The sequence below is a fragment of the Hemibagrus wyckioides genome, linkage group LG14 (assembly GCF_019097595.1).
Source record: "Hemibagrus wyckioides isolate EC202008001 linkage group LG14, SWU_Hwy_1.0, whole genome shotgun sequence".
NCBI classification, from domain to species: domain Eukaryota; kingdom Metazoa; phylum Chordata; class Actinopteri; order Siluriformes; family Bagridae; genus Hemibagrus; species Hemibagrus wyckioides.
Window position 1 is genome coordinate 20,894,246 of NC_080723.1, and position 15,765 is coordinate 20,910,010.

General features: G+C 38.4%; 1 protein-coding gene across 4 annotated transcripts in view; it reads right to left on the reverse strand.

The window, feature by feature from the left end:
• Positions 1-15,765, reverse strand: part of syngap1a (synaptic Ras GTPase activating protein 1a) — a 142,989-nt gene that overhangs the window by 21,258 nt on the left and 105,966 nt on the right. For all 4 annotated transcript variants that reach the window (XM_058408768.1, XM_058408770.1, XM_058408769.1 and 1 more), the window contains 10 exons: positions 15,458-15,579; positions 12,947-13,100; positions 12,379-12,477; positions 7,601-7,840; positions 7,141-7,476; positions 6,750-6,894; positions 6,226-6,370; positions 4,847-5,083; positions 2,833-3,034; positions 518-699 (listed from right to left, as the gene is read on the reverse strand). In XM_058408768.1, coding sequence (XP_058264751.1) covers positions 518-699; positions 2,833-3,034; positions 4,847-5,083; positions 6,226-6,370; positions 6,750-6,894; positions 7,141-7,476; positions 7,601-7,840; positions 12,379-12,477; positions 12,947-13,100; positions 15,458-15,579 — 1,862 coding nt within the window. The remainder of the gene's footprint in view (positions 1-517; positions 700-2,832; positions 3,035-4,846; positions 5,084-6,225; positions 6,371-6,749; positions 6,895-7,140; positions 7,477-7,600; positions 7,841-12,378; positions 12,478-12,946; positions 13,101-15,457; positions 15,580-15,765) is intronic.

A 15,765-nucleotide genomic window follows, 5' to 3' on the forward strand; every position in this document is an offset into this window, starting at 1 on the left:
GTCTGATTCCCAGGCAGGGAGCTAACCCAGCCACTGAAGAGTTAACTCTCAACTGGATCACCAGCAAGGGCATCCCGTACCAAATCAAAACATGCAGACTAAATGATCTGCTGTGGCAACCCCAAACAGGGATCAGCTGAAAGAACAACAAAATATTAACTTTAAGAAAGAAAACAGAGCCTGGAGAAAGAATGTTTATAGCTACTTTAATGTATAAGTAGGTATAAGAAGAATAAAATATGATGTAAAAGAATAAGGGAAATGGTGGGCTAGATCATTATATTACACAATGGTGACCAGATCTCAAAGTGTCTTCACTGCAGTTAAATTCCATTCGTTTGTGATTAGATTATCCAAGACTGATGTTAACGCTAGGTCTAAACAGGATTTCTAGAAACTAATCCCACATTATTATGCTGTTAGATCACTTAAAAGATATGCATTACATAATTCCTCATCAATCTCAAGCATCCTTCTCTAATTATTAATAAAGTCTGAGTACTGTGTACTCAGGTACCTGTTCTGCTCCCTCATCATCAGGCTCTGGAAGTCATTAGTGGCTGGACGGCTGTAGGGCGGTCGTGCGAGGTGGCGTTCAGGTGGCTGGTGACTTGCCTGCCGGTGTAGCTGTGGGTTCCTTAGAGCCACACTGATATCGTTTAGCAAGCGTGGCAAGGGCCCTAGCTTCAGGATAGCATCCTGGCATAGAAATGAGAGTTATAATCATTGTTTTTATACATATACTCACACTATAATGATGTCTTTAAAGATGTATTATTTCAGTAAATGCTCTACATTTTTCTCAGTGATAACAGACTAGGAACAATTTTGCTAAACATTCATCCCAAACTGTGTAAAATGTGTTTTATAATTTATAGATCCTTTCCATAAAATTAATTGAAGTGCACACAACTGGTTCAAGCAGAAAAATGTCACATTAATATTTTGTTCCGGTGAGTTCCAGGAAGGGACGGGATGTGTGTACGATTTGTGGGGCTTGCAATTTAAATATTCATAGAATCTGGAATTATTAATGAAAGTAAAATTGCCTTTTGTTCTGGAACCAACGACATTTTCTTATTCTATACAAAAAAAAAGGATCTTCGAAACGAGTTTTGGGTAACCATTTAATAATTTATCTGTGGCCATTGGTGGAACTTAATTACCTTGTTCCTTTAGATTAATTTTTACTTATTTGTACGTTGCTTGAGTTTTTCTTTCACTTTGTTTCTTTCCATTTAACTCACATTTCTACCCTAATCTTTAACAGATGTACCAGCAAGAATAACAACTAATATACATCTCTGTAATCTATCTTCTGTGATAGCTAGGTATTAACGTTCCACTAGACTGCATGGAGTGATCATCATGCTAGCTAAGAGATTAGGAATAAAATTAGCATTAGTTAATGGTTTCCCACATTGTTCCTTGGTGAAAGAGGCACTAATTTACTGTCAGGAATTAAAACCAGTTTAAGGTAGGCATAATATTTTTTCCTTCTTGTACTTATAGTAAGTAATTGTTAACATGTTTTTACATGTCCACCTTAACTTGGAGTGAAGACTTTTAAGCTGTACTTCAACGCAGAGTGTTGGCTTAGAGAAGTAACTTTTATTTAAGGGATACTTAAATAAAAGGCTACTGTTTAAACATGTCCACGCATGACATCATAAACATGTTAACATCATAAAACAAAACAGGTTGTTGAAGTGGCTTGAGTACTTATCTACTGTACTGAAGAACAAACCCTTTCTTGTGCACTGAGATGTGCTATTGAAACAGAACTGATGCTATAAAGTGGACAGTTATTGTGCTTTTGAGTCTCGGGAGAATTTCACTATATTTTTAGATGCAAAGCACCTCATAAAGTTGACTTGTGACTAGTGACTCACGTAGGAGGCAGACGCTGCTTTATTGAAAGGAAGAAGCATGAACGCCTAACAACAGGATGTGATAAATGCATGAATGTTTGCACTCTTAAGTATTTTCTATATGAAATAAAAACTGAAACCCACCCTACATAAATACAGGCTACAATTTTTTTATTCAGCTGTTGAACTGATTTTATTTATATATAAGGAAATTTCACTTGGTCTGAGTTGCCTGATGATGAAAGAAATCTCTAAGCCTGTGCTTCTCAAAATAGGGTCTGGGGAACAGCAGTGGTCCATGAAACAGCTAAGGTGACCCTGACTGTTTTTGAATATTTATTTATATTTATCAAATCTTAATAACTGAGTGGGACAGTTTGAAAGCCCTTCCCATATGGTACATAGAGCCTGAATGTTTTGAGCCTGAATGTTTTCTATGTTTTGGGTATTCTGTGATGCCAATAAAGGTTCTGTTTTAATATTAGTTAAAACCTTTGAATATAATAAGCATTTCTGTCATCTAATTGAGGATTCCATAGTTTCATACATTCCAGATACAGATGTCAATCTTCTATGAGAAATATGGTAATAAATATGTGTAAGCCTTAGAAAACCATTCACATGGTTAACCGTTGACAATACAACTGTATTACTGAACTACAATCTGTATCTCTCTTGCATATTTTGTTCTCTTTTGTATATCAACCACAATAAAGTTATAGCATATTAAAATTTTTATTACCCCCAAAAGTGTAAAAGAGTGAAAATTGCCCTGATGTCCTCTTCTCTACAACACATAAGTACCCTGATGAAAGTGGTGACATTCATTGTGTGTGTAAATCACACTCATAATAAACAAGGTAAATTCACAAATTCTGAAAAACTGTCATAAAAGGCAAAGACATAAAATTAGTCTTAAAATCATTTAGTGTATGTCTGGCTCTAGGCCTACGTTTGTTACCTTGCTCAGTTGGGCCATGACTTCCCAGAGCAGGCTGTGTAGGATAGAGAGCTCTCGGCCGAGGTCGATGTAACCCTCAAACGCCCCCGCATTACTACCACAGTCCACATTACTGATCTCATAGAGGAACTGCTGCATGGATCCCCACTCCATCTCCAGGAACTCATTCATAAACATCATATGATCCTCTTTACCACTAAACCTACAGAATACACAGAGCAAAGAGGAGTGTGGGAGAGAGAGAGAGAGAGAGAGAGAGAGAGAGAGAGAGAGAAAAGAAGGTAGAGGAAAAGACAAAGGTGGAGCAGAGAGAAAGAGAGAGAGAGAGAGAGAGGGAGAGAGAGAGAGAGAGAGAGAGAGAGAGAGAGAGAGAGAATGGAAAAAAGAGGAAAGCAAAGGAGATAGAGAAAGAACAGATTGACAGAAGGAGTAGAGGGAAAAAAGAATGATAGAAGACAAATATGGCAGAACAAAGAAAGAAAGAAAGAAAGAGGAAAAAGGACAGGAAGATGAAGGGTAAAGAGGGTTGAGTGGTCGATGGGTGACAGAGAAAAAGAGGGATTAAAGAGAAAGAGAGACAGATGATGAGCGCGATGCTGACACAGACAGAACAGCGATAGAGCAGAAGTTAAACTCTTCACCACGCTCACTTGCACACACAAACACTCGTCAGTGCTGGAGAGCAAAGCTAAATGAGAATGGTTATGATAAATTGTGATGGAAAGCATGGCACATTGAAAAAGCCTGAACTATACAGTTATTGTGAAAGAGCCAGGAACAGGACAAGTGTAACAGGGATGAGAGTGGATTCTGGATAATGGGCTTACAGGGGAGATCCTAATGCAATGTGACTAGTGAGTGGAAGAGATTTTATAGTGGAGCTTGGATTTTAAAGAGTAAAGGTTTAGGTAAATACTGAAGATCCCAAAGGTCCTAAATCGTGGTTGTGCAAATGTCAACAAAGTATGGTTCCAGTGCTGTGTGTCTAATGACTGTATTTTGACAATCAACAGTGAGTATAGGTAGGGGTTTGTATAACAGTTAGTCCAGTAGTCAGTAATAGTTAACACATGGTGTGGTACTGGATGGTAAGCATGTTTTGGGTTGGGACACTGGAGGTTAGTGATTATGGTTAGTGGGTTGGGAACGGTTGCCAGAGATTAGTTATTATGGTAAGGTCATAGATGCTGCGTATGGGTTGTGCAGGGAATCTAGAGAGTAATGATTTGGGTCTAGGTAGTAAGCATGGTTTGGGCAAGGATAGTAAGCATGGGATGGGCATAGATAGTTAGGTTTGGTAGGGATGCCAAGGGTCTTAATGATGGGTATGGTCTGGATGGTTAGGTTGGGCCAAAAATTCAGTAAGATATGGGCATATATGGTGACTATGTGTTGAGTCTGGGTGGTTAGTCTGGGTAGAAAAGTGATGCCTTCAAACTTAAGCATGGGTATGGCCTTGATGGTTCGGTTGCACTTAGTAGGATGCTGTTGATTAGTGATTATGGTATGGGCTTGAATGATAACTAAGGTTTGGGTCTAGGTCGCAAGCATGCACTGAATCTTAAGAATGGATGGGTATGGCCTGGATGATTAACATAGGCAGGACCTGGGTTTGGTTGGAAAGGGAGGCCAGACATTAGTTATCATGGTAGGGTATATGAGTTGTGAAAGGATGTAAGTATTGATTGAGGACATTGGGTTTAGTAGGGATACTGGAGTTTAATAAGTGTGGTTTGGATGATTTGGATCTTGTGTAATTATGGTTTAAGTAAGGACACTGGAAGTAAGTGATGATTGCCTGCCACTGGTTGGTATTTGTCAATTAGGCATGCTGGTGTTTAGTCATTATGATTTGGTCTTGGATGGTAAGTAAGGATAGGGTCTCTGATGAGTATGGATTGGGAAGGATACTGAGGTTTTGTGATTATGGTTTGGGCCTGGACAGCGAATATGGTTTGGGCCTGGATGGTAAGAATGGATCCGGCCTGAATGGCAGTGGACTCTAGTGACTGACTTGGAGAAGCTGGCCAGGCTCTGCACCACCTTGGCGATGAGCGTGAGGGTTCGGGATGTGCGCTCAGATGGGTACTCCTGCGTCAAGTTGAACAGTGATGGAGACATGATGGCTGGGCACAGGAAGCGCAGGAATAGCGAGGAACTGATGAGCCGGTCTGCAATATCCTCACGACCTCTTTCAGCACAACGCACACGCCACGATGCAAATACTTCCTTCAGCTCCCGGGGAAAAACACTGTAGTAAGAAAGAAGTGTAGGAATAGTAAATAAAGAGTATGAAACTTATATGACATAATGACTTTTGCTTTTTTAATCCTCTCCAGCATATGAACAAATCCTGGAGGATCAATCTGAAAACATCAGATTTTTCAAGGTCCTATTGTCAGGGGCATAATCCACCCAGTATTACCAGTTAACTCATTTAAGTCCTTTTCTTTCCTGTCCATGATTTGTTCCACTAGTCTTATATTTGTACAACCTTGATAATCAAAATCTGCTGGAGCTTTTCAGTTTAGCAGGTACAGAATTACATAAATAAAAAATGAGGTATAAGCTCTTACCCTGAGCTTACATACCTAGAATTCTCAAAATGTGACTTAGAAACCTAATTTAATTCCTTTGTTTTGCTTGTTTTGGTTGGGGGCAGTGACAATGTATAACCCTTAACAATACTTTAATATCATTACCACTATCATAGTACAGTGTCCCACAAGGCTTTGTTCTAGGGCTGCAACAATTTTCTTTTTTTCTCATTTATACTGGCCCCAGAAAACTATAAATATCACATTAGTTGCTATGGCAATGGAAACGAAATTAGCAATTCAATGTCTCAGCCAATTCAAATAACTAACACCAATAGAGAGATCAAATGAATAGATATGGTATAGTGGATAGGCAGTGATGTCTTTGGGCATTCTGCCACAATCTGTTTCTCATTTTTTATTTATACTGCTATATATAATCTCCATTTGTCAGACCCCTGCTAGATTTCTTCATGTCCCACTCCATTTACCAATGTGCATGATCAATAAAGCAGTTTCCCAAAAAACAGACAGACTGGCTTGTTTAATGGATATTCCTACAGTACGGTTGGTGTAGATAGGAGTCTTTCTCCTCATTTTTTTCCTAGTGGTTTTCCTGATTCTTGACACTTTCAGCTTGTTTCCCTTGACCTGGATTACTGACTGCAGTAAAATAAGGAATGAAAACAGTGAGAGTATGGTGGGATTTGTAGATCAGCACACATCAGGTAGTGTGAAAGGTCTTGTGACTGCAGAAACGTAAGGATTCTATGAATAGCATCTTAAAGCCAAATGTCTTGCTTCATAAGGAAAACAGTGGGAGAACAAGGAAAAGGAAATCATGGAAGAAACATACCAATGGGAGTTGATGATCTTGCAAAGCGCAAGTTCACAGCACATGCGTAGGTTGGCCTGGTGGTCTGGAAGCATGGAAGGTGGGGTTCGCATGGGGTCCACCTCACAATTTTCCTCTGACTCATACAGTGCACGAATAAACTCACCTGCACATACAGATCATTATCAACAATGGTAATCATCAACATCAGTCTTGACAACCGCCCATATGCAATTCACCAATGAACAAGATGAGCGTCATCACAAACATCATGTTCTAATTCCTGAGCAAATATAAGAGATTGCTCACTCCCCCGCTGAACAATCCAGCTTTGTCTGACCAGCTACCAGATGCCCAAATACAGACTGAGCTGTTCAAGCTGGTAGACCATGCTTGCCAGCTGGCAAGTTTATTTTCTTCCTTCTTACTGCCTTATGATTTGTCTATACTGATCATTTATTAATTGCCTTACTGTTGTGTCTGGTCAGAACAAGCTATATGTTTCAGCAGGGTGATCATCATGACATCCCTATGTTACTACGTACCAATAGTGTCTTTAAGGTAGCGATGTCCAACAAGTTTGAGGTATTCCTCTATGGCTTTGGTCGCCAGTGTGTTCTCCCTGAAGATCAGATGTTCTCTGTCTATGAAGCGATCTACCTCACTCAACGCCATGTCAGACAGAAAATCCTGCTCAAGAAAAACAACTATATCAGCTTGTGCCAAACAAATTTAAGATTCTAAACAGCTTTGAGTTTCTAATGTGCTTAGAGGTTCTGTGCACAGTGGTTTATCTAAAACAATCAGATCTCCAAAAATAACCCTCAAATAATTTTTACAGAAAAGTCTGTAAAGTGTTCAGAACCTTTGTTGAGCTGAGCTAATCATCCCTACTCTTTCTGAAAGTCGCACAGTAAAGGAAGTGGACTCACGGACCTTGGCCTTGCCGGTGCTCTGTAGGATGTGCACCAGGGCACAGGCCACTTCCTCCTTGCTCTTCACACTCAAGAGAGGCTCCAAGACAGCACAAAGAGTGCGGTAATTATTCGTCACATACTCTGCAAACTCCTTATACAGCTCCATGGGCAGGATACTCATAGTCTGGTAGCGTGATTTGAGCCTCAGTGAAGCATTAATGACCTTTCCACTACCCACACCACCACCCTTTGCAAGGACACTGGGCTGAATGACTGGGTACCATTGCTCCACAAACTGACGGCCTGTGATGCTCGAGATGGGAATGCTGACCAAGCCAAGATATGTGCTTTTCTCCTGTTGAAAACACACACAATCAGTACAGGGCAAGAAATGATAACTGTCCATTACACAAGCATCAAATAAAACACAAATGAAATGGATCTGTAAATAGATTAGTATATTTGTCCAGCAATCAGACCTTGCGTCGCTTCTTGTCCGTCTCCTTGTAGAGGTGCAGGCGCAGGCTCCGGATAGCAGGGAGGTTGTTGAACTCAAAGTGCTCACCCCAGAATACTGTGTCTGTTCGAGGCTTGCTGGTGGTGCGCGCATACAACATGTCATCCAGACACAACTCGCAGTAGTAGCGCTTTTTAGGTGGAAGATCCCGTGCCTCGATAATCCACAATTTAAGAACATTGTCCACCCGTCGACTGTTATCCTGCAATGTTAACAAAATGATGACTTTGCAAGGAGTATAAACTGCTCTCATCATTTATTTCATTTTGAGTACTGCATTTATCCAGTTTCTAATTTCCTGGAAGTGTCTAAAAACAAATAAAGCCAGATTCTCTGGCTTTATGAGGGAGAAAATCCAAATTGTGTGAATTTGGAAAATGATCCCACACCCTAAGGACCCTTTTTCCTTAATCCCAGTTCCACAGAATTTACATACTGGAACGTGATTGGTTCCTGTAGCTTATGATGCAATAACACTGGCCTGTCTGTTCCAACAATGAGCATAAGAAAGTCAACAAAAGAAATTTTACTCACTGGCCAGTTTATGCACTTAACTGAATTCCCAGATAAAACATTTAATAACAGATAAACAATTTTACAAGCTGAGTGAAAGGGTATTTCACCTATAAATATTTAGATTTAGGCTAATCTTAAATTACAGCAACTATGAGTATGTATGCAAATGAAAGCTTTCAGCTTTTTAAAGAATCTCAGCTATAGCTGCCTTCACATGCTAGGCTGGTTCTGAGATATTTCACATAAATAATGGCTAATAAAGGAAAATACAAATATCTAATAAACTACTGTATAGAATCTATACAGCATAAGAACAGAATAATATAGACATGACTCATATTTTGCATGCATTTCTGAAGTGAGTTTGGGGGTCATTCAAGGTTCAGCATGACTAATCTAATCAGACTGCAGTCTTTACTCAGCTATAACCATAATAATCACACTGGCTAATGAGCATAGCCCCAATTCTCTTTTCAATAAATGTGGCAAACAGCTGCACAAAATTAAATTGCTTTTCTAGCAAATGAGTGCATTTGCTGCTATACTGTCACCACAACATTCCTTGCTATTTAAATTTCCAGCTGTAGTCAGTGTTTCAATAAGAAGAACATTTTTTTGTGTTTTTTAAAAATAATCTTTAGACCTCCTCGGAGTTACAGTGTGTTACATCAGTTGCTTGATTTCTCTTGCTGCTTGCTTCGGGGAAGGAAGCTGTGGATTTTTCACCAGCAGCAATTTTACCAAGTTAGTTTCTCTAAGTTTGTTACTTATTATATTGTTACAGTGGCAACAGTCAAGGGGTAGGATATATTGGGCAGCAAGCGAACACTCAGGTCTTGAAATTGGTTTGTTAGAAGCAGGAAAAATGGGCAAGCTTAACGATCTGAGTGTTCGTTACTTAAATGTGGTGTCATGAATCTTCTTCTTTCGGCTTTTCCCTTCAGGGGTCTCTACAGTGAATCATCTCTCTCCACCTACCCCTGTCTTCTGCATCCTCAACACTTGCACCCACTAGCTTCATATCCTCATTTATTACATCCATATACCTCCTCTTTGGCCTTCCTCTTTGCCTCCTGCCTGGCAGCTCCATGTCCAACATTCTCCTACCAATATACTCACTCTCCCTCCTCTGAACATGTCCAAACCATCTTAATCTGACCTCCCTAACTTTGTCCCCCAAACGTCCAACATGAGCTGTCCCTGTGATGTACTCGTTCCTAGTCCTGTCCAGCCTTGTCACTCCCAAAGAGAACCTCAACATCTTCAGCTCTGCTACCTCCAGCTCTGACTCCTGTCTCTTCCTCAGTGACAATGTCTCTAAACCATACAGCATGGCCGGTCATGACCACTGTCCTGTACACCTTCCCCTTGATTCTTGCTGATATTTTTCTATCACACAGAACTCCCAAGACCTTTCTCCACCCATTCCAACCTGCCTGCACTCGCTTCTTTACCTCTTTCCCACACTCTCCATTACTCTGGACTGTTGACCCCAAGTACTTAAACTCCTGTACCTTCTTCACCTCTTCACCCTGTAATCTTACTGTTCCACTTCCCTCCCTTTCATTCACACACATGTACTCAGTCTTACTACGACTGACTTTCATTCCTCTTCTCTCCAGCGCAAACCTCCACCTCTCCAGGTTTTCCTCCACCTGCTCCCTGCTCTCACGACTTCATCAACTTTATCCCCTTATAGTTGCTACAACTCTGCACGTCACACTTACTTTTAAAGATCGGCACTAATAAACAACTTCTCCATTCCTCAGGCATCTTCTCACTCTCTAAAACCCTGTTAAACCACTAGTTAAAATTCCACTGCTGCCTCTCCTAGACACTTCCAGACCTCCACCGGGATGTCGTCAGGACCAACTGCCTTTCCACTTTTCATCCTCAAAGCCTTCCTGACTTCATGCTTTCTAATCTTATCTACTTTCTGTTCCACAGAGTTCATCCCTTCTACTCTTTTTTTCTCTCTCATTTTCCTCATTCATCAGCTCTTCAAAGTACTCCTTCCATCTCCTCCATACACTCTCCTCACTTGTGAGCACCTTTCCATCTCTGTCCTTAACAACTCTAACTTGCTGGACATCCTTCCCATCTCAGTACCTCTGCCTAGCTAACCTGTACAAGTCCTTCTCTCCATCTCTAGTGTCTAACCTAGTGTACAACTCATCATATGCCTTCTGCTTGGCCTTAGACACCTCCCTCTTCACTGTAACTCCTTGTATTCCTGTCTATTCTCTTCACTCCTGTTCATGTCCCACTCTGAATACTATCCTGAACTTCCTCATTCACCACAAAGTCTCCTTATCTTCTTTCCTCCTTCCAGATGACACACCCAGCACCTTTCTTCCTGTCTCCCTGATCACTTCTGCTGTAGTTTCCCCAGTCATCTGGCAGCACTACCTGACCACCCAGAGCCTGCCTCAACTTCTGTCTAAATTCTTCACAACATTCCTCCTTTTTCAGCTTCCGATGGTGGTTGTTGTTAACCCAGGCCTCAACTGATCCGGTATGAAATTCAGACTACTGACAATTTGCATGATCAAATTTGGCAATGTTTTACACAGGATGCCCTTCCTGACGCAACCTTCTCTATTTATCCGGGCTTGGGACCAGCACAGAAGTCACTGGACTGTGACCCCCATGGCTAGATTAATGTGGTGTCATGAATCAATACTATGAAATAAAACAACCATTCCAAACTTTCTTTATATATATACAGCTCTGGAAAATAAGAGACCACTGCCCAATCTCCAGATGTGAACCCTATTGAAAACCTCTGGAATGTCATCAAGAGGAAGATGGATGGTCACAAACCATCAAGCAAAGATGAGCTGTTTGCTTTTTTGCAAAAAGAGTGGTATAAAGTTCCCCAACAACAATGTGAGAAACTGGTGGAGATCATGGAGCCAAAACACATGCAAATCGGGGTTATTCCACCAAATACTGATTTCTTAATGTTATTTAGCCAAAGCATTAACACAATTTGTTTACAAATTATTTGCATTTTGTTTTATTTGAGTTATTAAAGCTCTGCAAATACTGCATGATCTTGGGTTATTTTGATGTGTTGTCATTTTCTTTAAATATACACTCTAAATAACAATAGTTATATGTTGAATTTAGGAGAAATATTGTCAGCAGTTCACAAAAAATGAAACAAAACTGTTCATCTCACCAATACATGAACCTGGAAAAAAAAAAACATAAGAAACGGATTATTTTTTATAGTGGTGTCTTATTTTTTTTTTCCAGAGCTGTATACACACACACACACATTATATATATATATATATATATATATATATATATATATATATATATATAAGCAAAATCTCAAAATAAATAGTTAGCCATTAAAAGCTATCATGTTAGTTCCTTATCCAGATCTTTGTAATTAAGGAACTTTTTGTCACCTGAACTTTTACAAATTTTATTATAAGGGTACAAAATAATTCTCATTTTCTTTCAAGCTAATGATAATGGCCAGCCCAAAGTCCTGTTTAAAACCTCTGGAAAATCCTTGGCTATAAAGTTTTTTGCTAAGAAACCCACTATAGCTAAGTGTGGAAAAGACTAGAGATAAAGGTCACATCAAAGCAGTGTGAGAAACTAATGATGTCCTGCAGCTACAGACATGAGGAAGTCCTTCAAAGCAAGGGTCTCTACACTTCCTACTAATATTTAAAGCTGAAACCCTCAAAAAAATTCTTAATCTTCTTTTGTGGTATAAAGTTTACAGTTTTCTAGTTGTGATCTCTGTGTTTTCCACAACATAAGGGTTATTTTGTAAAACACACATCCCACAGCTAATATCCATTCAAATTTTGAGTCATGAAGATATTCAGACTACAACAATATAACAATATTTCATAAATTGTTCTCTAAATTTGATCTTTATAAATGTATTCAATCTCATATGATCATCTGCATTCTAGTACTCACAGTGCCTCTCATATTACCTAAGCTGAATATTTTAGGGATTCATTTCTATAGATTTGTATGGGTACAATGAGGCAGCTATTGAAAATGTATAGCCTCTCTTTTAGCAAGAAAAAAATAACTGGCGCCGTTCACTTTATCTCTACTGGAAATCTAATACTATATGTCACGTACAAGGCATTAGAATTGCATAACAAGACAAAAAAAATGCATATCTATACAGGAAATTTCACATTCAGTTCTAGTGTCTGAGGTTCAGCCTCCCACGTCTCCTACCTTGTTGGGTTTAACAGCTCGCTGCAGGTTCTCGATCCACTTGTCCCGCTCAGCAGCCGATCGACAGGCGAAACACTTTGTGCCTGAAGCTGTTGTTACCTAAAGACCACACACACACACACACACACATAGATAACTACATACACATATTCCAAAAGGTTATGTTTACAGTGGCTTTAGTATTCTTGAGTTATTTGTGGTTCTGTAGGATGTTCGAAAGATTTCATTTTATTTTATTTGTCAATAACCAAACCCTGATGCATTTTAACAAACGCCAAACCCCAGGACCAGGTGCATGTACTGAATATTGAGATCACATGACACTTTAACTGCCCACAAGTTGACTCCATTCAGCTAATCATGTTGGTAAATGTTTTCACCAGAGCTAATGTAAACAAGGCGGAATACTTATGCGATCAAAACGTTTATTGTCATTTTTATTCATAAATAATTTTTCAAACTATATTGATTGTCCCATATTCAATATTATGGGCCATTTTGTGTAGATTCATTACATATAATCTCAATTATATGAAGTCCAGTTATGCAATTATTATTTTTATTATACCTCAAAGCAGTACTCCTGGCCGAGGATGCTGGAGTGGACGGGCTTGATGATGGCATCCTCGTCCAGCGTGAGGTCCAGCGCCTCGGCCGCGCTGCTCGGCGACAGCAAAGACTCGTGGGAATGAGACTCCTTGAAGCTCTGCATCAGACGCGTTCTGAAGAAAGAGAGCCATAAAAGGAGGACTAATAATACAGCCAAAACAATACAACAGTTAATGGCTCCCCTTTGGTTCATTATGGCTTATTATTGTGTATTAGTTCTTAGTGGCTGAAAAAGCGGCCTGTCAGATTATTTGAAAAAATAAAATAAAATAAAATAAAATAAAAGAGCTCATACTGGTCTCAGACAAGTCGAAACTGAAGGCTACAAACATTAATAACAGAGACTAGACAAATGTGTTGTGATCGATACAAGTTACTGACAGAATAATTGGGCAAGAGTACTTCCTCAAGTACTTAAGTACAATTTTGGATTATTCTGTACTTTACTCAAGTATTACTGAACTTGAAAACTCGTTAATCTACAAGAGATTGAGTTTTCATTCTGACTGTCAAAGTATTCATTCAATTTTTTTTCCTACTTCCTTTTTCTATAGCTTGCTTGTTATACCAAATGTTTATTTATTTATTTATTTATTTATTTATTTATTTATTTATAAATCCATCTAATGAACCTCTCTTTTATCCTTTATTTTTGGTAAATATCTTAGCTATTTTTTTCTTGTTGTGTTAAATCTTAAATCTTAGTATTTATTCTAATGTTAGCTAAACAGCAAGCTAAACAATTAAAAAAATTAATAATAAAAATCTGAATATTTGAGCATGTTTAAATTTAGACATGTTTTGACTTCTAAAAGTTTTGGCTACATATGTCTATTTTTAATTGACTACTTTTTTACCTCTCATTATAGATCGGATAATATTCATGTTACACACCAGGATACTTAATTTTAAATAAATAAAAAAAATAAATAAAAAATAAAAAAAACACTTTTTGGTTAGCCTTGATGTCTTCCTGCTACTGGATAGAATCTAATCTAATCCATTTTTGATATCTTCTGATCAGACAGTTTTATTCAGATCAGTAAACCTGATGAACTATGATCTGTAAGTTTTTATAAATGTGTGTGAAAACTACAAAAAAAAAAAAAACACCCACCAGCAGCATCATCTGATTTACTCAGAGGGTCTGCAGTCTGGATTGTGTGTTTGCTTTAACAAATGATTCCATTCGGTTTGTTTAGACCAAAGGTGAAAAGTACATGGGAAAGTTAATGCAAATTGATTTATTAAACACCTTCAATGTCATTTACTTTAGCTTGAGAAAGTCACGGCAACTGTGTCAACAAATCAATACAACTGAAAGGCAGGTGTTTACAGACGTCCATTTCCACCTTTTAATGAAGACGATTATTCTCTGTCCCTCTTATGCGAGTAAATCATTTTTTCTCAAGGCCTGGATTTCTACAGCATATGGGTTAAAGATAGAAAGGTGTCTCTTCAGTCTCTGAAGGTTGTAGATGATTGATTATAAAATATCGATTGGTTGTCTAATACAAAAATATATCCATTTCATGGCGAAGTTTTCTTATTCTCAGCATTCTGCATTAAAATTAAAATATAAATAAATATATATGAATAAAATTATACATAAATAAATTAAATCAATAAAATAAATAAATACATTTTTATATAATAAATAAATAGAAAAAAATAAAAAATATATATTAATTAATTAAATGGTTATTAATTAATTAATTAAATAAATAGAAGTTAATACATAATAAATGCATAAAATAAATGAATGAATTAAATAAACAAATAAAATAAAAATTATAAATTTAGAGCAGAAAGTCAAATAAACTAAGCTTTTACTTGATCACTGTGTATGGTGAATTCTGTATCACATGAGCAATATGACTGTATGAAGTCCATCCTTATTGGTACATGGATAAGAATTCATCCTTTGTAATGAAGCTCAATTGTCTTGAATAAGATTAAAGATAAAGCCCCCGGATCTGCTGCATGACAGGCAGATGTCACGTCCTGACAGAGGAGTTAAGCAGACGAGTCTCGCTTCAGCTCGTCTCAACTCAGAGCATCCTCAGAGCAGCCGGTTGTGTCAATTAGGGCAAAAAATCTCGAGTCACCTCACGATAAAATTCAATCGAGGTGAGGATGTGAATATAAAACTATCCGGTCTACATCTTGGTGCATTTCTGAGTTCTGTAACCTGCATCATCCATTATTTATACACGTATCATATGTGTATCCCACACCTCAAGCCTGAGAGAAACAGTAATTAAGATCAGGACTTGGTTTTAAAAACTTTGTGGGTTTTTTTAGTGGAAAGGTTTAGAATTAGTCATTTTTTTAGTAATAATAATTTAAAAAATCTGTTGTTTTTTGTCTTGATGCAGATTTTCAACTAAGACTAAATTAACTAAATTAATCTGTCAGTGTGAATGCCTTATGTTTGGTTGTGGTGTGTGTGTGTGTGTGTTGTGCGTACCTTTCCTGGTCAGCACTGCGGAATCGTGGGAGAATCATGTGGCGGAAGCTTCCGGTGCGATCAAGTTTGGGCTGGCTTTTGGCTCGCTTAATTGAGCTTTTCAGACGGCGGCTAAGAAAACTCTGATGCACACACACACACACACACACAGATTTATACATTATAAGTGATTCAGATGTTAACACTTGGTTTACTGCCATATGTATAAAAACTTAGTGGATGGGTGTTTGTGTGTGTGTGTGAGTGTGAGAGAGAGAGAGAGAGAGAGAGAGAGAGAGAGAGGCAGACAGAGACAGACCGGAAGACAA